Source organism: Pan troglodytes, chromosome 10, assembly GCF_028858775.2.
Source record: "Pan troglodytes isolate AG18354 chromosome 10, NHGRI_mPanTro3-v2.0_pri, whole genome shotgun sequence".
NCBI lineage: Eukaryota > Metazoa > Chordata > Mammalia > Primates > Hominidae > Pan > Pan troglodytes.
This window is the reverse complement of record NC_072408.2, coordinates 25,687,626-25,711,003: the sequence shown is the minus strand read 5'-3', so window position 1 is coordinate 25,711,003 and position 23,378 is coordinate 25,687,626. Positions and strand designations below refer to the sequence as shown.

Genomic DNA, 23,378 nt, shown 5'->3' with positions numbered 1-23,378 from the left:
TATTCTTGTTATCAAAGACTACAGAGTTAAAGTACTTGCAAAGGCCAGAGGTAATGGAATATAACAGCAAGATCAATTTTTTCATTCTCTAAAAATAGCACATTAAGCATTCCCATTTATTAACTGGCCAGCCAACATCTAGAATTGGCTGCAAGATTTAGCTTTAGTGAGTTAAAGCAATAAGCTAAATCTATCTCTCTCAAACACGATGAAGTGCTCTAAAAATGTGAATTTAAAAATGAATTTCCATAAGAGTTTTAAATCAAAGTTGAACAGTAATTTTATTTTATTGCTTTTTTTATAAAGCAGTGTGTCAGAATGTCCAGTCTTTAATGTAGTTCAACCCACTATATTCATATTAGAGTTACATGGAAGAATGACACTATGAAGAATAGTGAACTTTTAAAGAATCCTTTACAATTCTAGTTTAAAATGTCATCACCATTTTAGTAGACTGTGTAAAGTAATCTTGGCTTTACTGATGGTACACATATGACATTTATCCTGCGTGCAACATAATCTCAGCTAGCTCCAAATAAGAAAAGAGCAATGTCGTCACAAATGTAGTAATTAACATCTGGGTTTAGCAAGCAGGGAACAAGAAACATATGCTCACGATTAAGATAGGATTTATCCATTTGGATTTATTTTGACATTTGATTTCTGCTTTAAAAAAATAACACTGCTTAAACCTTAAGTAATATCAATTTCTTATTTTAGGGAACTTCTGGTAATGAACAACAGTACTGAGAAGAGCTAAAGCTCACAGTGAATATGGCTTTAAAATTTTTAAAAACAACAGCTGTTTGAATATCTCAGCTAACCTCAAATATGGGTACACATTTATTTAGGTACTGCTATCATTTGCTATTACTTTTATTACATGTTTCTGTTACTCTCTCTCTTTTTTTTTTTTTTTTTTTTTGAGACAGAGTCTCGCTCTATTGCCAGGCTGGAGTGCAGTGGCGCGAACTCGGCTCACTGCAACCTCCACCTTGTGGGTTCAAGCAATTCTCCTGCCTCAGCCTCCCAAGTAGCTGGGACTACAGGTGCGCGTGCCACCAAGCCTGGCTAATTTTTGTATTTTTAGTAGACACAGGGTTTCACCATGTTGGCCAGGATGTTCTTGATCTCTTGACCTCGTGATCCACCCACCTCGGCCTCCCAAAGTGCTGGGATTACAGGCGTAAGCCACCACGCCCAGCAGTTTCTATTATTCTTTATAAAGATCTTATTTAGTCCACAACACAATTCCACCAAAACAGAGCAAAATTTTAAGAAGGAAAGGAATTCTTGTTAGCACTACAAGAATGAACTTAAATGAACTACAAACACTGAAAGAAAAAAAGCTTAAATCCATTTTGAGGAAAAGAGTGAAGCTAAAAGACAAGCCAGGTGGATACGGAACGAGGATGTCTAAACTGATCAACTCCATCAGAAGAGGTATTAGGATAGTCCATTTTCTTTTATCAGTTGTGTGCATGTGTGAGGGAGAGAGAGAGAGAGAGACAGACAGAGAAACAGACAGAGAGATCTCAGAGATTTATAGGCATCCCTCCACCTGGGCTGCTCTTGTATCTTTAGAACAAATCCCCAGAGACCTCTTGCCCATCTAACTTAACCAATTCTGGCCTTTAAAGCAGTCTCTTTATCTCATTCCCTTGGCAAAAGTAAGACTGCTTATAATTAAGAATTATACTAGAAGGGCACATAATAATATTTCATATTAGCAAGTTAAGGTTGTACGATTTCATGTTAAAGCTACATTTTCTACTTTTCTTCCATTTTTCCACTCACTGTCATATATTATTTATATTCATGTCTGTATTTATTACAGTATTGTAAACTCAATGAGAGTAAAATATATGTTGCATTATTTTTAATCTCTCTAATTTCTTGTGTGCAACCAACTTAAAGCTCTTAATCAAGAGTGTTACACATAGTGTCAGTAAAAATTTAAAGTCTTTACAAGTTATGTAATGATATAAAATAATTTTATAATTGTTATAAATAAATATATCATATAACTAAAATTGGAGTGTGTTTTAGTGTAGAAGCGTATAGGATTATCTTTACTTTTCCTATGTTGTCATAAGACTAGCAACTATAAAATGTGAAAAACATTTTAGGAGAATTTTTCTAGAATCAGAGATGCAGATTATTCTATTACAGAAGTATTCAGCATAAATAGTATAGATTCAAGTTAAATCTCTTGTTTTATTAACAAGAGAAAAGAGAATTTGTGAATGCATGAAAACATCTAAGAAGTTCATATCACTTAAAATAGTAAAAATATTTATGGCACATAGACTACATAAATTCTAATGTTTATGTAGATATAACTATGTTAATATATATGAAGAAAGGGAGCTGTATCGGTAATACAAGATTTTAAAAATCTGAAAATAACATGATTTGGTTTGGAATTATTTATGTGATCTTTAGGCCAATAATGTTTCATTTAATCTTAAAATTATGTTTTTATTTCTTGAATATAAACAAACTGACTTAGGCAAGTGTCCATAAACATATGGAGATGCATAATGCTTTCATGAGGACTAACTTACTTGCAGATAATTAAAATCTGACTACATTATGCATCACAGAGAGCATGAGTGATTAGTCAGATCACACTGCTTATTAATGCGGAGCAACATCTGATGACATCATTACTGTTCTATCACAATATAACTCATATAATGAATATTATCCCAAGTCCCATAAAATTCCTTTGGAATATAGGAGAAAAAAAAAACCCAATGTATGAAGTTATAAAAGACTTTATGAAGCCACTGGTGCATATCAACATAGACAGAATATAGACACAGACTGTAAGCTTCTTATGGCAGCATTGTGTCTGATTCAGCTTCCTACTTTCTGGGGTAGAGTTTCCCAGACCTGGTCGTGCATCTGAATCACTAGAATTATTGAAATACGAGACAGATACCTAATATATCACCTTCTACCTTTAGAACCAGCATGTTTAAGGATGGGGCTCTGAACAATCCCTTTAAAACCTTCCCAGTTTATTCTAAAACAATTGGTTACCAGGTACTATTTTGGCACCCCTGGCCAGAGAGTATAAAATGTAGGCAATCAATAAACATTTGTTGAATGACTAAGACAGTGATTTTCAATGTGGCAGCTAATATGCCGAGGCTCCTCACTGTCCACATTTAATTTTTGATGATTTGGCATCTATCAACATAGCACTACTTTGTTTATTTTGTAGTCCAGAAAGGGCAAATAATAACTGAGATGTAGATTGTACATCTCAGGAAGGTATGGTACCCTAAATATTCATTATGCAAAATAAACTACATTAATTACCAGGATGATACCTTGGGAGAAGCTGTTATAGCTATAATTTTAGCTTCTTTTAGTATGAGACTGTTATGGAACAAGACAGGATTCCCCTCCTTGAAACTCCAGTGTTAGAAGATGGCTGAAATATTCTCACTTGGAGTATTTTTAGGCTATGTGATTTCACAACAGTACTTCATGTTTGATGATATAAATGCCTTCTCCCATTAGATTTTAATTCAATTCAATATAAAAACAATGTAGTGCCTGGAATTTCTTTAGCCTTGCTTTCCGTAAATACTGACCAATGGAGATTAAAAGAGACACAAAACAAGACGAAAACATCTCTCCTCAGGGCCTCTAGGGTAGTACTTTAATTAGCACATTTGTAAATGTGGATGTGACAAAAACTGCAAAAGCTATGTTTGGTGGTTTTGGTCTTATGTCCCCATGCAGCAATGAGTATGATGGGCAACAGTATTCATTAAGCCTTGCCGTGCTGTGCTGTGTACACCTTTACAAAAAACCTTCTCTGCCTGTGCATGCCTGGCTTCTTTGCCTTCTGCTCTCATGACAGCCCTCTGCTAATACTTCTATCTTAACCCATCCTGTGAGATTTCATAGCAGATACATTTAGGAGTTTCCTATTGAAAGTCTGCTGCTTCCAATATTCACCTTCTTCACACCAGTCCCAGAAATCAGATGCCTTTTTACTTTGCACTTATTGGCCTCAGCTTACATAGCCCAAACCTGACAATTTCAGCAGTTGTTGGACAGGTATTGTCTCCAAACTGCTTTATTATAATCAGTAAGACAGCCCCCAGCATGCAAAGATAATAATCCATCCACCATTCCCTTAGCACTTTCCTTTACAGCTACTGCCATATCCACAGCCCTTGACTACAGTATAAATGAACAGACGTGACCTTCAGAGAATGTCAGCATCAGTGAGGGACATTAAGATGTCAACATTCTATGTGCTTCTTTAACATGCAAAAATCACTTGGAACCCAATGTGATGAATTAAGTTTCCTTGATTCTCTAGGGCAGAAGCCTTAGTCATAATTCATTCTCCATTGACTGAGACAGAAAGGCAAATAGATTAAGACATGTTATATAATTTTATATTGAGAATGCACATACAATATCTTGCTTTCCTATTGTTTTGTTAACAATGTTTTCAACAATTATTTTACTTCTTTGTTTCCTCCTACTACTAATATTATTATACTCTGTTTCCCTATTACACTATTCTATCTTCATAGTGAGTGAGCACATACTGTTCATTTCTTTCCCTTTGCTCATAACAGATACATTACAAATGTGATTTGCATAATCTGAGTGATCTTTCTGGAGGGCACAGTCATGATTTGGTGTGCTATTACCATTCATCCTTTCTGCCTATGGCCAGGCAATGTTTCTGGGCATGGCACTAGGCAACCAGTGCAGCCTACCCCAGAGCTGGCAGTGAAGAGGATTCCCAAGATCATTCTCTACAACGCCAGAGGTCTCTGTCATGACCTTCATGTGGGATTATGCACTGAAGTGAAGGAAAATATTAAAAGTACTATGAATGTTTATTTTGTAATAACATTCAAGCTTCTTTTTCTAAATTTTTCATTTTCTACAAGTTTTAAAATGTGTGTCACTATTTGTATAGTAGTTTGTGTATAAAATATATTTAAATGAGTTATATGTTTTGGAACCATGAGCAATTATTTAAATAAAAACTTGATAAGATATAAGAATAAACAAGTTTAGAGACCATGGCTAATCACTTCTCAGATGCAATCTTTCAGTCCCTTAGGTTTTCAATAGCAGCAGAAGTTTTATAGGCTAGTATGTGCTAATGATTTTGTTATTCATTTACTCATTCAAAAACACTAATAAACATTGGTAAGAGTATTAGTGCTAGACATGGGGTAAAAATAGAGATAAATATAGTCATTTTGTTCTTTAAGTTTCTAAACAGGAGAAAGCGTGTAACCATAATGTTTTGTTTTTGCAGTTCTCTTTGCCTAGCATGACTTTTCCCGATTTCCAGTTACCAACTGCTACTTGCCCTTTAATATCATCTTAAATGCCATACCATCTGGGATGGCTTCTCTCCCTCACTTGGAATTAGTTGAGTACACCTCCTTAGGTGCTCAGGCAGTTGCCCTTGACACAACATAGCATCTCCAGCTGAGAGTCTACCGGCCTTGAAATAATATTGCAGCACAATGTTCTTGTATCAAAATTTGCTAAGATTCAATAATATAATAGAATACTTGAGTACCTGCTATATTGGAGGCCAAATGACTGACCATATTTAAACTGAAAAATAAATGGGAAGATATTTATTGTCTGAGACAATGGTTCTCAAATACTACCATGTATTGAGATCTTCTGGAGGACTTGTTAAAAACAAAGATTGCTGGGTCCCACCCCTTAAGTTTCTGATTTAGTAGATCTAGATAGGGCCAATATTTAACATTCTTATATCAGTTTCAAGGTGAGGTTCCCAGCACCATATAGGAACTATAATTTGAGAACCACTTGTTTTCTTAGTAACTGCTGAAAGGGATCTAAAAGTTTCACCTCTTCTTGCTCCTGACTATATGCAATCTAATGCAGTCCTGATTGACAGCTCAGGTTTTCTCTAACAGTGCTTAGGACCCCTATGACCTAGGATTTTCTTCTTTAAGTACATCTATTTATCATTAAACCACAATATTACTGAACTAGGAGGCACAGCAATAAGCCAACATACTGAATCAGTGAGTCTATTTTACAATTAGGAGGCTATTTTGTATATATGCATTGATATATTTTTAAATTTCAGTAAGTTTTTTTTATATGTACTGATTCAATCTATTATATAGCATGTAACAAAAGAAATTTAAACCATGACTTGAGATGTAATTTCATCTAAAGGCTTTCCCAAGATCCAGTGGAAAAGAAATGTTGTTGAACTGACAGCTGAGAAAAAAATAAAGCTCTTTTGCCCTTTAGTAAGTTCTAGTTACGGGGTTAGCTGTTTTCCTACTGTTACAATGCCTGTAATTTACTTTGAAATATGTCTGCATGTGCAACATGATATCATATATATGTCTCTTAAGTCAAGGTATAACCCAAGTGCTGCTGGCATTTAATCAAGACTGCAGAGTCGAGTCTAGGAATGACCTGTTAATGCCCTAATCAAAGATGCACAATTGGGGCAGTGGTATGGGGAGGGAAAAAGGAGGGGGTTTTTAGTATTCTAATCAGGAAGCCCATTCTAGATGCAGTCAGTACATGTGCTTCTGTTATTCACTCAGAACTTGATAATAGGCATTTTAGTAACTAGCAAACTGAATGTTACAGATAAGTTTTTCTTTATAAAAATGGTGGCTTATTGACTAGTCGCATTAATATTAGAAATGGGTTCTCATGGGTGACATTAAAGTTATCAAGATCTGAGGACTAGCTAAAAATATTCTCTAACTGTTCTTCACTCTTACATCAAAACGCAAAAAATCCAAAAGGCCTTGTACTCTTTACTTTTAAGGATAATGTTTCAGATAAATCACTAAAATATCCTGTGTCTCTCCAAGAACTCTAGAATATTCTGTTAGTTTGGTGCCTCCCTATGAAATGTAGCATTCATCTCAAATAAGATGAGTCCTTCATACAGGATGATGATATGAGAACCTAACAGTAAAGAAAATTAGAGCTCCTTTTAGCATTCAGAAGTTGTATGTTCTGTGCATATATAGAGTACGTGTGTGTGTTTGTGTGATCTTAAAAGCCTTTTTTGATCCACATGTGAGATGGGACAGAATTAGGGTTTAGCATTTCCCTTCAATTTTCTAGGCTATTCTCAGAGCCACTGGTGGGTAGCAGCAAACAGCCCAATAAGAAATCCTTTAATACTTTTTGGGCTGGAAAGTGACCACAGACTGAGACCCTACAATAGCAACCTATGAGAGAATGGCTGTAGTAGAGCACAAGAAAGAGACGGAGAAGCAAAATGGCAGCTATCTCTTAAAACCAGGGGTAGCTTGGGTGATGGCTGCAGTTTTAGACTCCATTTTCTGGTGATAGTTGGTTAGGCCATTTTGTCCAAATATCCTAATGAGAATAATTGAAACAGCTAGACATTTGCTTTTTAAACTTTGCTGGAAAGTGTTAGACAGCCAACAAGATAATGAAAAATTACCAGGGTAGGATCTGGAAGGAAGGCACAAATTCAGGAATGTGGGTCCAGGATTTGGCACTGCTTCTCTGTTGTGGGTGTTTACTCACACAAGTGGGAGCAGTTGAGAGGCTGAGAAGTTAAGCAGCACTTTTGACCACTTTGCAGACACAGGAGAAAAGGAAATTGAAGCCAGGACTGCCAGGTACGCTTCTGGTGAATCTGCCTCTCCTTGAGTCTGGACCCCAGATGGCTGTATCTGAGGAATAAGGATGAACCAGAAAGAGGCCCTCACAAAGGCTATAGTTCAGTTTCGAATAATCTGAATTGCTGCAATTGAATTTTGGCAATCTCAGATTGCTAATGTCCCTATATTTAATTCTTTTCCACACTAAGATAATAGTAACCTAGGTGGTAAATTATTTCTACAAAGGATATTGCAGTATAATATCTGGCCACAATAAAAAAGAAAATAACTAAACTCACAAGTGAACAAGACTACATGATTGAAAATCAGTAGAAACATTACACATTAGAATCATACATGCAGTGATTCTCAATAGTGGCGTTTTAAGAAAGATTTAAAAATAACTATGCTTACTATTTGCAGATATAATAAAAAAGGCTGAGATTTTCAGTAAAAATGGGGAACTCACATAAAAATGGAAATCATAAAACTGAAAAACATAATGTTTGAAATTAAGAACTCAAAGAATGAGTTTAATAACATTAAACACAGATAAAAGAGAATTAATAACCCAGAAGTTATGTCAGAAGAAGCTACTCAGAATGAGGCATGAAGAAACAAAATAATTAAAAAATACAGGAGTAAGAGTAAGGAGTAGGAGGCATAAAGGATATAGTGAAAAGGTTTAACATATATGTTATTACAGTCCTAGAAAAAGAGAAGAAATGGTACAAGCAATATTTGAAGTCACAATGTCTGAAAACTTTCCAAAACTGATGAAAGACATCATAGCACAAAAATTCAAGAACCTCTGAAGCTCAAGCATGATAAAAGTAACAACATTACATCTGAGCAGATTATAATAAAAGTGCAAAAAAGCAAAACCAGATATGTATAGGCAGATTATATTTATTATATCAGCAGATTATATTTATATATATCAGCAGATATATGGATATAGCTACCTATATAAAGCTTTATTATATAAATTTTATATTTAATAATATAAAGCTTTATTATATATTATATATAGCTTTATATATATCACTTTATATATATTTTATATAATTACAATAAGCCGTATGATATATAACTTTATATATAAATATACATTTTTTATATAATTGCTATTAAAATAGTATCGTCAGCAAAAATATCCCTCAAGAATAAGACTAAACAAATGTTGATTATATGAATTAAAAATAATAACTACTTCTTCAGTTTATAGATACAGATATAGATGTACATTATTTGTAAATAATATAAGACACAAGTGGGTTAAATAGGCATAGGGCTCTAAGGACCTTGTATCATTGGGAAATTCATAAAAATTCTACTTTATATTAGACTTAAATAAGTCAAAGACACATAGTTTAATGTCTATGGTAATTCCTAACAGGAAAAGAGTTTATAACTACTGAGGTTACATAGGACAAAATGGAAAAATAAATACTAAATTTAAAAAAAGAATGGAAGAAAAGAGAAAAAGCATTAGGTGATAGACTTGAGTATAACATATACACATAGACACATGCACACCTGTATTTATCAATGACAGTAGCAAGTGTAAATAATTAAGCAGTACAAGTAAAAGATGAAAATTATGTTACTGGATTTAGAAAAAAACCCATCTGTGTGTTGCTTATAAGAGTGATCATTGAAATGGAAAAATATGAAATGATGAAAGTAAAGCAATGGAAAAAGTTGTATCATGCAGACACTAGCCAAAATAAAGCTGGCTTGGCTATATTAGTAATACAGAAGAAAGATTTTTCAGACAAAAGGCATCGTTAGAGATAGGAGAGACACGTGAACGTTAGTGAAAATTTCAATATAATGGGAAAAATATAACAATTCTCCATGTAAGTGATCCTAATAACAGCCACAAAATATATAAAGCAAAAATTAACAAGAAGATAATGAGAAGTAGTTAGATGTATAAATATAGTGGAATATTTCTATAAACCTCTACTGGTACAAACAAACAAAAACCAGTCAAGATGACAATTTGCACTAATATACACGTGTAGAACACTGCATCTCACAACTACAGGGTTCATTCTTCTAAAGCATGCATGGAATTTTTACCGAAATTGCCCATATTTAGGATCATAAAACATTGCAAAATTTAGAAAAAATTGAAACTATAGGTGTGTTCTCTGACATACTTAAGCTAGAAATAACAAAAAAGAGGCTAAATATATTTGAAAAAATTAAAAAGTATTTCCTAAAAATCCATGGCCACAAGAGAAATCACAATGAAAAGTTTATAAATATTTTGAAAGAATAAGAAAGAAAATATGGTATTGTATATCAAATTTGTATATACAATATTGTATAGAGAGATTTGTGGGGTGCAATCAAACCTTTACTAGAAGGGAGTCGAATTTTAAATGTGTAAGTTAGATAGGTTGAAAGTAAAGTTAAGCAGCCATCTGTAGTGAATCTCTATAATTTTCCTTTGCCGTGGCATTTATTTTGAATATAAGTTGCACTTTCAAATACTAGAAGAAACTCTTAGTCATCTTTGACAGTTTTCGGTTCTCTGCCTTTGAGCTCCTTGATGTGGTCGATCCAGATATTTCTTATACAACTACCTCCTGGTGACCATCTCTCCGTGGGTCAGATAGATATAACCTTCCTGACTCACTCTACTCATACCCACACACTGCTTGCATTGCATAGATATGCTACAATGACTAACTTCAGTCAGCATTCAACTCTATAGAACCTGCGCCTGCTTGCCCTAAATCCTCTAATTAGAACTCCCTGTGGGAAACCTGCTTGGATAATGCCCTATACTGCAATAAAGGCTTTGGTCCACAGGTCCCTTGCCCTCTCTCTCTTGTTCTCTACTTGCTGCTTGAGTGTGTGTATTAATAAAGTGTGCATCTCAGGCTGGGCACAGTGGGATCACGCCTGTAATCCCAGCACTTTGGGAGGCTGAGGCAGGCGGATCACCTGAGGTCAGGAGTTCAAGACCAACCTGGCTAACATGGCAAAACCCTGTCTCTACTAAAAATACAAAAATAGGCTGGGTGTGGTGGTGGGCGCCTGTAATCCCAGCTACTGGGGAGGCTGAGGTGGGAGAATTGCTTGAACCTGGGAGGCAGAGGTTGCGGTGAGCCGAGATCAGGCCATTGCACTCCAGCGTGGGTGACGAGCAAAACTCCGTCTCAAAAAAAAAAAAAAGTGTGCATTTTATTTATGGATAAAGAAGTATTACATGAAAGGCACATTGTAAACCTGAATAAAGGAGAAGAGCCGTTGATCATGGATCACCCCAAAAGATTCACACATTTATGACATTGAGGTAGGGTATGTTCTTACTAAGAAAATATTGATACATTTCACTTCATTAAAATTAAGCATTTCTATTCATCAGAAGACATGATAGAGCAAAGGGACAAGGTACAGAGTTGAATATATGAAGAAACACACCTTCTAACAATTTCAACCAAGAAATGAATCAATAAATGAATATTAAATAATTCAATAGAAAAATGGTAAAAAGACATGAACTGGCACTTCATGAAAGAAGATATCCGAATGACCAAAAAACATATCAAAAAGTGTTCAAGCTCATTAGCAACAGGAAAATGCAAGCTAAGAGTTCAATGAGACACACACCAACCAGAATGGCCCAAATTTAAAAGATTAAAAAGACCAAGTATAGAAAATTGGAAAATGTATTTATTGCAAATGAGAGAACAAACTGGTCATTATAAGGTTGAAATAAGTATATCCTACAATCTGGAAATTCTATTCCTGGGTATAGGAACAACATAGGGATACTGAGTCATGCATGTGAAAGAATGTTCATAACAGTATGGTTTGTAATAGCCCCAAACTGGAAACATTCCAAAAGTCTATGTAGAGAAGTATCTACAGATAAAGTCTAATATATTTGTATAATAAAATATTATACAACAATAAAAATCCATGAACCTTGGAAATGGGCTATCACTGCATTGTTGGCCTAAAACCAGTCATTCTATTATTATCTCTTAGTTCAGGTGTTTGAGAGGGCTCAGCTGGGTGTTCTGCTTGGGATCTCTGATGAAACTGTGATCATTTGGTGGTTGGGGATGGAGTCCCAGCTGGGGACTGGAACAGTTGCTGTTCCTTAGATATCTCTCTTCGGATTTGATCTTTTTGGTTTCTCTGCCGGGCAGACTCAGGGTAGGTCAGCTTGAAAGATGGCAACTGAAGGCTCCCGCAGTGACCGTTCCAAAAGAAATTGTTAGAAGGTGTGTGGCATTTTCTAACCTATCTTGGAAGTCATAAAGGGTCACTTCCACCATATTCTATTTGATGAGCAAATGACAGAAGCCCTCTTGGGATCAAGAAGTTGGGACACAAGCTGCCTCCTCTTGATGGGAGGGTGGCAAAGCATTTTCAGACATGTTTTGAAACTACTGCGTGGTTACATGGGTGTTCTTATAATTTACCCTTGAACTGTTCAATTTTCTTTTGTGGATGTTTCTGAGTGTGTTTACATTTTACAATTTCAAAGTGAAAAAAAATAGTAAGAAGAACAATGTGCTAGTCTAGTAAGGAGGGCCAAGATCTACCAAAGTGGTGAGGGGCATTGTACTTCACAGTGTTTTTAGTTCCTCATGACTCTTGTGATGGTTAATTTTGTCTGTCAACTTGGCTGGGTCACAGTGCCCCTATATTTGGTCAAACATTATTGTGGATGTTTCTGTGAAAGTGTTTTTTTGGATGAGATTCATATTGAAATTGGCAGAGTTTGAGTAAAGCATATTACTCTTCATAATATGGGTAGGCCTCATCCAATTAATTGAATACCTGAACAGAACAAAGACTGACCTCTGAGCAGAATGTCTTGGGACTCAGATGGTAAATAATCTCCTCTGGTCTCCGGCCTGCCAGCCCACCCTACAGATTTTGGATTTGCACCTCCACAATCATGTGAGCCAATTAAACAAATTTCTTCTTTTCTCTCTCTCTTTCTCTCTCACACACACACAGACACACACACACACACACAATTTTGTTGGTTCAGTTTCTCTAGAGAACCCTGACTAACAAGCTCTCTAAGGCTTAGTTTTAGTTTCTAACAACTTGGGCTTGGCGTCCAAACTCTTACCTCACAAGAATGCTGAGATCCATCAGAGCTGTGTCCTTGCACATTTTCTTAGATCCCCGTGATAGGCAGAATAATACCCCCTACCAAAAGATGTTCATGTCCTAATCCCTGGAAACTGAATATGTTACCTTACATGGCAAAAGAGACTTTGCAGATAAAATTACATTAGGAATCCTGAGACGGTGAGATTATCCTAAATTGCCCAGATGGACACAATGTAATCACAAGAGCCCTTCTGAGAGGGAGGCAGGAGGGTCAGAATTTGAGCCAAAGAAGATGTGATGACACACTCAGAGGTCAAAGTGTGCCACTGTGTCGCTGGAAGAGAGCCACAAGCCAAGGAACACAAGCAGCCTCTAGAAATTGAAAAGATTCCAGAACCAGCCCACTAACATTTTCATTTTAATTCCATAAAACCTGTTTTTCAGACTTCTAAATTCCAGAACTGAAAGAAAATTGATATGTACTGTTTAAAGCCACCAGGTGTGTGGTAACTTGTCACAGCAGCAACATATTTAAATTTTAAGAATACTTACTATTTCTTTTTGGTTTTTCTCACTCATAATTTTTCTTATATTGTTGAGACACTTCCCCAGACCACCTCTGTTTAATCCTACTCAGTGTTAAAGGCTCAGCTCAGATGCCCTCTTCTCCTTGAAACTTTATTATTGCATCGGGAATGATTCTTACTCCTCTAAAACTCTAGAGCACTTCACAGCACTGATAGTCCATTTATCACATATTATTTCATTGAAGTTATTTGAAGTCAAGGTTCTATACTTGTTTTGCTGCTCCACAGTTCTCAGTTCATGTATTTTATACAAATTAGGCATACATATTCATTGAATGAATGAACCCAAAGAATGTTATCATAAAATATTATTATTATTAGAGACAGAATCTAGGTCTGTCACCCAGGCTAGAGTGCAGTGGCACTATCATAGCTCACTGCAGCTTCCAACTCCTGGGCTCAAATGATTCTTCTGCCTCAGCCTCCTGAATAGCTGGGACTACAGGCATGTGTCACTATGCCTGGATAATTTGAAAAATTTTTTGTAGAGATGAGGTCTCGTTTTGTGGCCCAGGATTGACTTAAACTCGTGGCTTTAAGCAATCTTCCCACCTTGACCTCCCAAAGTACTGGCATTACAGACATAAACCACCACACTCACGAATAAAATATAAAATAGTTGATGTTTTATGTAAAAATAGAAAAATTAATTATAACATACGTTTGTAACTTCATGTGATCCATTTAATATCTGTTCCATGTAATGATTTAGATCTCTGAATCTTCTGTGATCTGAATTTGTAAAAGGTAGGTGCCACCAATGAGGAAACCTGTTTTAAGAGAAAAAAAAGTTATCTCATTAGTTTCAAAACTGGCCTTTTCATCTTAAGATTGTTCATGTAGTTACAGCTGTATCAGATGGAAGGGCCAATGAAAACATTTGAAAAAGTCATAGTCTACGTGATTAATCCTCAGAATTTTATTAATATGGCTGTGGTCATTCATGCCATATTAATGGTCATTAATATTAATACTAACTTAATTTAATTTGACATATTAAATTCATTTATATGTCCTTTCTTACTATATTTATGGCAGACCACACATTTTGTCTTTTAAATATATGTAGGGTCTTAAAAAAAGACTGTCTGAAGTTAATGGTTCAAAATTTTTCAAAAGGTTCAGATTCTATTGTTTCTTCTGGGTTCACTAGAGACACCATTACACTAACTAAATTAAGCATTTTAGCAAGTGACATATGCGTCCATCTGCTCTTAGCCTTCTAGAAAATAGTAACACTTTCCCCAAGAGTCTGACTATTTGCAGAATTTCCTTTGCACAATCTGATGATTCATCTTGATGGTTGAACTTCATTAAGACCAATTATTAGGTGGGATGACTGGTAATGGGTAGCATTTGGTAACTTATCTTGCTGTCTACGTATACCCTTTTAGGAACTACCTAGCAGCCTCCTCTGACTCCAATCATCCTGCTGCCTCATCCACACTTCTGCTTCTTTGGTAGGAACCACGGCTTGGCTACCATGCTTGGAGGGGAAATGAACATGGAGGATAGTAAAGGACAGTCAGCAAAGATAAAGATGTATGTGATAATTTCATGCCACCCCACTGATTACTGTTGGAAATGTCAGGAAAGTCCAAAACTCTATGCTTGTATATTTTAACAATGAACATTTTGTTTTTTAAGGTCTCTTGCAGACTCTAAGACTTAAAAGTCTTTAAAATTTTTATCCAAATTTAATCATGAAAATTAGTACCAGTATACAATCAATTGAGCATATAGCATAGAAGATAGATAGATAGGTAGGTAGAGAGATAGATCTATATTCTATATATCTATATATGCATAGTTTTTTTGGGAGAAATGAATTTGATAAATGAGAGATTAGGCTGGTTTTAAGTATTAATTCACATGTCTGTGTGAATTTTCCTTGTTGATAGAACAAAACAGAAGTCTACGTCAATTCTGCTACTTTGTTAATATTTTTATAGATATATGTACTAAAACATCTTATGTATAAATAAGTACATGAAAGTTGAGGAATGGTTCTATAATACTGTCATTTAATTGAAACTTCTTCGAGTTGTATGTCAAATACAGCAGTTATTGAAAATTACTTTTTATGATCTTTTGTCTGACAGTATCATCATATCCTCCCTCAATTTCATTCACAACAAAGATTAGAAAACATCTGACAGAGATTTGATTTGATATTTCCTTATTAGAGTAATTCATTTTCTTAATACCAACACCAATATTTTGATTTGCCCTTTTGTCTTGTCCTCAGAAGTTTCTATAGCCTGATCAGTGTACCAAAATAAAATTTTGGATGGTTGGGAGAAGAAAGTCAACTCTCGCCAAGCATATTACTTTTCTAAAAAAGATTATTAATTTTAAGGAATATTTTCATGTCGTGTACCCCTGGAAGTTACCCAGAAACACAAATAGCTGATATGAAGTCCACTGTTAGATGGTATGAACTGATTAGAATTTCGTTCTTCATGACTCTGACTTTCTGATCATGCCTTCCAGATGACATTTACATAACTCTCATAGGGCTTCTCTCAGTAAATTTAGAAGTCATAGGGAATCTTCATCTTTCATTTATGTGCATCACTGTAAGCCTGGGCCCCTTTGTGAGTGTCAGCATGCAAACAGTGTTCAGGGAACATAGGACAAAATGTTCCTTGCCTCCACAGGTTGCTTACACAGTTTAAAAATCAATGTAAGAAACTCCAGGCAGCAGTAATGAGCAAAGCAGAATCCTAACAAAAGCTGAAAACTGAAAAGAGGCCAATTGAGATAGATTATTAGAATTTTTAAAGTTTTACAAGTTATACTGATATGTATTGGTGAGGTACAGCGTAGAACAGAGACATTTTTGAAACCGAAAAAGGATAGCCATTAAACAAAGATTAACATTTTCTTCTCAATTATTAATTAGTAGGGTATCATGGCAAACACTGATGTTGAATGTGGTATTTGCAGCCAAACGTTGAGCTTTTTTTTTGCCTGTGTCTCTTTTTTTCAGTTATTCTATCAGATTTTTTGATAATTCTAAAACTTGATGTTACTTCTAAAAGTTTCCAGAATGACTTTGCCTCCCTCTCAGTCTCTTGAGTATGCTCTTGATTTCTGGACTTCCTGATGCTCAAAGCATCTGAATTTCAAAAATCCCTGTTACATATGCCAGTACAGTTTTTTTTTCATGAATGTGAACTACTCAATTTTTAATATTGTGCAATATCTCCCTACGCACTAACTTTGCTTATATTTATATTTTGGAAGGTGACTAAATCCTGAAAGCCAAGTAAAAATCCACATGTATCAAGTATGCCAGGTAAAGTATAAACAATTACATCATAAAAGGACCATTTACTTTACCTAACAAAAATCTCACTGTAGATAAAACATCTGATTAACCTAAATGCAATATCATGATTTCTGGAAAGCTCACATTTTTAAAATCAAGATACACCTTTTTTATAGACTGAAGTCTATGATCAAAATTTGACTGCTTCTAAGTGATGAATTTTTGAAGGGTTATTTGAACAGCAGTTATTTTAATGATATTTTTAGTTTGCTTATGTTTAACATTTTTCCATTATGACATAAATGAAAATAATGATTTTCAAGATGGCTTCAAAATGAACAAAATAACAAATTCAATTTAGATAATGCAAGTTACTAATTTAAAAGTTAAAAATTAATGGCAACAAAATGAGTTAGTAATATATGAATTGATATAAATACATTTACATTTTTTCTGGTACTGAAATTAAATATATAATAAGCATATATAATTATATATAATTAAATATGTATATTAATAAGCCTTTGTATATATAGGCTTTATATTACAGTTATTTGTTGAAAAAGTAAACATATCCAATTTTCTTCTGCAATTTCAATTTCAATTGTATTTTTATAAAAAATAACTAAGAGGATTAAATTAAAAACAGGCAAATGAGACTATTTTCCCAATAATCGAAGAAAAACGAAGTAGCTTTTGAAATTGTCTGTCTACAAAATCAATGACTGGAAGTAAAAAGAAAATTGCAAATCTTGTTCTGTTTTATGAGACAAAAGATTCTTCACTCTGAGAGCAATTCAGACTCTCTGCTGGGATAGATTCAATGGCATTGGAGTCAGAATACTGTGTTTCTCACAAATAGAAAATCCCATAACCATAATTTTTCTTTTTGCTCAAGGACAAGTACTGAAGGCAAAACAATGTAAAAGGACAGTGCCTTACTCTGGGAGAGTCAGTGATGCAAACTGCTTCTGAAGTTGGCTGTGAAGTTTTGAAAACTGCTCAAATGATTTTTCTGTCAGGCTTGTTTCGTTGTTGCTGTGTGTCACCTGGATCAGATACAGCTGCAGAAAGTAAATAGATAGAAATCAAAAGATGGCAATATCAGCCTGTGATACATTCTAAAACCCGATTTTATGTAAACCAAACAAAGGAAGTACCTTTCTGCAAAACATTATCATAAAAGCTAGGAGATGCATTTTGTAAAGGCAAAATTACCTATAAATAATATCTAAGAGTATCATAATTGTATGTGCTAGGAACAGATTGCCTAATTTTTGTTGTTCTTGTGGACATTTTAATTAGTTCTTGATTTATACTCTACCACAGGGCAGGAATTGTTCTCTTTGATGGTTCTCTACTCATAGCTCTTGTTGTTATGATTTTTCCTTGGAACATCCTCTTAATGACACTTCTGCTTAAATTGTAAATTATTTTTCATTTGCTTAGTAAAAAATTATGCTATAAGAAAGGCTGTGTAGCATAGTGAAGAGAAGTCTGAGATAAAGTCAAGTGATACGTAAGTCACGATGACGGACTTTAAACTTACATTACTGGATTTCTTGCTGAACCCTAAAATTGTTGCTCTTTCAATCGACCTAGTTGTACTCAGCAAACAGGATTCCTGAGGAAAAGTCTGTGAAGTAGATCTGGCAGGGCTTATGGCTGACATTTGTGCAAGTGTGTGGATCAAGTTATTCAATTTAACAGGGAAACACTCCAGACTTTCCTTTATTTTCCTAGAGAAATGTAAAAGAAAAGATAGTGAGTAACACTCCTCTGCATCTACTCATTTCATTTATGATCTGTTTCCTTGTGTTTGTCAGTATGAGGGGAAAAAGCCAAGAAACATGTATGTTTATTTGGAGCCCAACAATTAAACGTTATTTGTATAAACTTCAAGTTCGCATCTGGAGTTGTTAGCAAATAAACATACAAGAAACTTTTGTGATGAAATATAAAACTGTAGTTGCTATATTGTATGACTACATTTTAAAAAGATTTTGTTGTGGCCCGCCGCGGAGGTCACGCCTGTAATCCCAGCACTTTGGAAGGCCGAGGCGGGCGGATCACGAGGTCAGGAGATCGAGACCAGCCTGGCTAACACGGTGAAACCCTGTCTCTACTAAAAATACAAAAAAATTAGCCGGGCGTGGTGGCGGGTGCCTGTAGCCCCAGCTACTCGGGAGCCTGAGGCAGGAGAATGGCTTGAACCCGGGAGGCGGAGCTTGCAATGAGCCGAGATCCTGCGGCTGCACTCCAGCCTGGTGACAGAGCGAGACTCCGTCTCAAAAACAACAACAACAAAAAAAGATTTTGTTGTTTATTTGGGGAAATTTTTAAAAAAATTAATTCCAGCTTATAATTATTAAAAATATTTACAAAATTCCAGAAGTAACGCAAATTCCAAGAAGCCTAGTAGCTATTCCCATGCTTTCTACCCTATTCTTTCCCTTTCCTTATATGTAAACAGTTTTAACACTTATGGCTCAACTTTCATTGTTTAATTTTTAATTTAAATTTTATTTTTGTATATTTTTATGTTTTTCTATCTTTAAAAAAGGTAGCATACTTTACTATATTTAACAGACACGTATTTTATATAAAATATTTTTCATTCTTTGATTTGTTTTCCTTTGTTTTTGGTGTTTTTATTTTTGTTGTCTCTGCTTTTTAAAGGTTTTTTTTTGTATTTAAGAAAGTTTGCATTCTAATGGTGTAATAATTTATTTCTATATTTTCCTTTACCTCTTCTTTTTTTATTTTTAATTCATTCTCTATTGAGAGCAATACTGAAATCAGCTAATAGCTTCTTTTTTAATACTGTTCCTTCCCTTTTCTCCAGTATCTGACTTGTGATATTACCCTTTTAATCTCAGTTAATACCATAAAGCAAACAGTATGCTTATTCTACTTTTAATTTGTGCTTCCTAGCCCCTACTTCCTTTTTTTATTTTCAGAGATAGGGTCTTACTCTGTCACCCAGGCTGGAATACAGTGAGATAGTAGCTCACTACAGCCTCTGAATCCTAGGCTCAAAGGATCCTCCCTCCTCAGCTTCCTGAGTAGCTAGGGTTAGAGGCATGTGCCAGTATGCCTGTCTAAACCCACCTCCATTTTTTATTGACCTACAATTGTATAGTACAATTGAACTGTACCGTATAGTACAATTGAACTCTATCATGTAGTATGTATACTAAACACACTTTTCAGTTTCTCTTATAACCTTCACTTAATTTTAAACTCTCTACCAGTCTTTGTGCCCACATCTCTACAGTCACTTTGATTATCTGAAACTCATGTTCCAGTAAATTCTTTAAGAAGTGCTCAAGGAAATAAGTTTCTGAATTCTTGTAAGCTGACAACAGTTGGTCTGTGGCCTTTATACTTGAAAGTTAGTTTGCCTTGATATAATATCATTAGCTCACATTTTCTTTTTGAGTGCCATAAAGCTATTTTCTTCTGGAATAAAGGATTACTGTTGAAAACTCTGATGACATAGTAAATTGTTTACCATATAAGTGAGTTAGTCTTCCTGCCTACATGCTTAAAGGAAGTTTCTCTTTCTGCAAAGTTCAGTAGTTTTTCTAAAACATGCTTCTGTATTGATTTTTCTGGGTCATTTTTTTGAATAGTGCCCTTTCAATATGTAATTTCAAATCCTTTCACTTTTGAAATTTTTTTCTTATAGTCTTAGTATTTGTTAAAATACTAAATATGCTATTTAGTTTTGATATAGTTTTATATATTATTTCATTTTCGTTTTCTCAGGGACTACTATTATATGTACATTGGATCTTCAGTGCCTTTATTTCTTTTTTATTTTAAAAGTCCTCTCTGTTTTTACCTTCTCTCTTGAGGCATTGTGTGTTTTGTTGTGTTTGTTTATTCCCATGTCTCTTCTAGCTTATTGTTTGTAAAATCATGTTTTCTTTTATTTCTAATTCTTTCTTGGGTTCAATCACTTCCTTTCTGAGGTTTCCTAATTGTGGTCTATGTTGTTCCTTCATATATTTATCATTTTCTTAATTTCTTTCATCTCAATTAAATATAAGGATACAGTTTATCTTTTTGGTGGGCATGTCTTTCTGGCCCACTTTTTTAAAGGATATTATTTTGCTTCCTATTTCTCTTTTTCTTGTTATAATTCTATATGACTTTCAACCATGGTCACTTTTCTTGTTCATTTTTATATAAAATGAGTATTCCTGAACTTTCAGGAAGGAGTAGAGGATTTTTTACGGTCTGGGGCTTTCCTATCTGTTGCTGTCACATAGTGATTAAAAAAAAATTATTTTGGCCAGGTGCGGTGGCTCATGCCTGTAATCCCAGCACTTTGGGAGGCCGAGGCCGGTGGATCACCTGAGGTCAGGAGTTTGAGACCAGTGAAACCCCATCTCTACTAAAAATACAAAAAATTAGCCGGGCATGGTGGCAGATGCCTGTAATCCCAGCTACTTGTGAGGCTGAGGCAGGAGAATTGCTTGGATCTGGGAGGTGGAGGTTGCAGTGAGCCGAGACTAGGCCACTGCATTCCAGCCTAGGCAACAAGAGCAAAACTTTGTCTCTCTCTCTCTCTCTCTCTCTCTCTATATATATATATATATATATAATTTCATACAATACATTCTGAGATATTTCTCCTTTGATCTCCTCCCTCCAACTTTTTCTGGACTTTGATTTTCCCTTTGCTAATATTATCTCTTGTCCACGCAATTTGGATTATATGTCCAACAGTTTCTCTTCAGTGTGAGAGAGACCTTTTTTTTGGAAGAAAGCCCCAGTTAAAGTTGAGAATTCATAGATTGCCTAATCTTTTTATATTTGCCACAGAACCCTCACCCTTGCCTGTGAAATAAGAGTATGCAAAAAGTACTTCCAGTTTCAACTGCTTTTCTCAAATTAGCCTGCTCAGCTTCCAACAAATAACTGTTGACTCTTTTGGAGTACTGCTCTCAGGTCAGCCAGAGTACCTGTGGTTTCCCTTAGCTTCCTTCTATCCAAATGCTTGTACGACACAAATCTTGTAATTTAATGGTTTGCCTCCACCTGCTTTTATTGTATGGTTCTTAGGGTATACCTTGTTGCCTAGTTTTGTCATAAATGTTGTCCAAGCTTTTGGATTTTGCTATCCTGGTTGATTTGCCTGTTGGATGTAAGAGATTTAGGGACATTTAAAAACTTGGCATTTTAGCATATATAATTCAAGCAACACAGGAAAATATAAAGTAAAATGTGAAAGGTTCCCTTTTTCTTTTCTCCACAGGAGGCCAGTGCTCCTCCCCAGAAATAACCACTGTAAGCAGTTTGACATCATTCTTTTTTGAACTTTCTCTATATATTTGTGCAAACACAGAGACATGCAAACATACAGACATGCAGACACATAGACACACACATTGTCCTTATTCCTATTGTATGCCAGGTACTATTCTGGTGATGGGATTTAGCAATGAACAGAAGAGATGGAAGTTTTTCGCCCTTTTAGAGTTTGTATAATCTAAAATTCTGATGGTAATTAATCAAGTAAAAATATAGAATTTGATAAAGTAATATGTATTATAAAAGAAAATAGGAAATAAGGAGAGGAAGTACGGGGGTAGATAATAGTTTTACAATTTTAAATAGGATGCCCACTGAAAAGTGCTCATCTCACTGAAAGATGAGCTGAATGATTTGACAAAGACCTTAACTTGCCATGAAAGTAGGCCATGGGAATTCTGATGAAATGCATTTTAGGCAGAAGCAACAGCTAGTCCACAAGCTCAGAGGTAGATGAATGACTAGAGTGTTTAATGAGCAGCAAGAGGACAGCAGTGTGGCTGACACAAAGTCAGTAGAGAAAGAAGGGAATCAAAGACCTAAAGGGCACAATTGCATAAGAACTTTGACTTTGTTTGAGATGAGAGTTAGAGAAGAATCACAATCGTATGTAATGTTGCAATCTGTTTTTGTTAACTTAATAATATATTTTACAGGGAAAAATTAATAGTAACTGGTACATAGTAAGTGATCCAAAAATATTTGTTGAATGACTGAACAATCTTTCTAATTCAGAACATAGCATTAAATCATATTTTTAAATGGCTATATGGTTTCTCCAAATAGGGATAAACAATGTTTAATGTAACAATTTTTTAAATTGCAAAGACATTTTTTTCTTTACTGTTTAACTTTGTCCAAAACCAAGGGTCTGTATATACACAAGCCTGTTTCTGGCCTCCTCGTTTTGTTGCATTTATCTCTTTGTCTATCTGTGTGTCAGTATTACACTATCCTAAATAGCTGGAACTTTATAGTACATCTTGAAATCCAGAAGAACGATTATTTTACCTCATTTTCTTTAGGGGGCTCTTCACTATTCTAGGCCCTTTGGCCTCCTAAATATATTTTAGAATTAGCTTATCAAGTTCACCCACACACAAAACCAATAGGTAAGGATTTTGAATGTACTGTATGTAAATTAGAAATCAATTTGGAGAATATTAACATCTCTGTAGTATTAAGACATTCAGTTCACGAATGTGGTATATTGTTCTATTTAGTTTGGTCTTGCATATTTTTTGTTGGAGTTATTCTTTGGTTTGGCATATTTTGTATGGCATAAATGCTATCTTGTACTAACTTTTAATTCATATTTGATAATATATGAGTAGATCTTTAACTCTTATTAATTCTAACAACATATGCATATTCTTTTAAAATTTGTATGTACACAGTCATGTAACCTGCAAATAATGGTAGTGGTTTTTTTTGTCACTCTGCACTGCTAAG

General features: G+C 34.9%; 1 protein-coding gene across 6 annotated transcripts in view; it reads right to left on the bottom strand.

Moving 5' to 3' along the window:
• PIK3C2G (phosphatidylinositol-4-phosphate 3-kinase catalytic subunit type 2 gamma) overlaps positions 1-23,378 on the bottom strand; it is a 387,383-nt gene that overhangs the window by 67,600 nt on the left and 296,405 nt on the right. For all 6 annotated transcript variants that reach the window (XM_016923019.4, XM_016923023.4, XM_016923022.4 and 3 more), the window contains 3 exons: positions 18,154-18,343; positions 17,547-17,668; positions 13,992-14,100 (listed from right to left, as the gene is read on the bottom strand). In XM_016923019.4, coding sequence (XP_016778508.3) covers positions 13,992-14,100; positions 17,547-17,668; positions 18,154-18,343 — 421 coding nt within the window. The remainder of the gene's footprint in view (positions 1-13,991; positions 14,101-17,546; positions 17,669-18,153; positions 18,344-23,378) is intronic.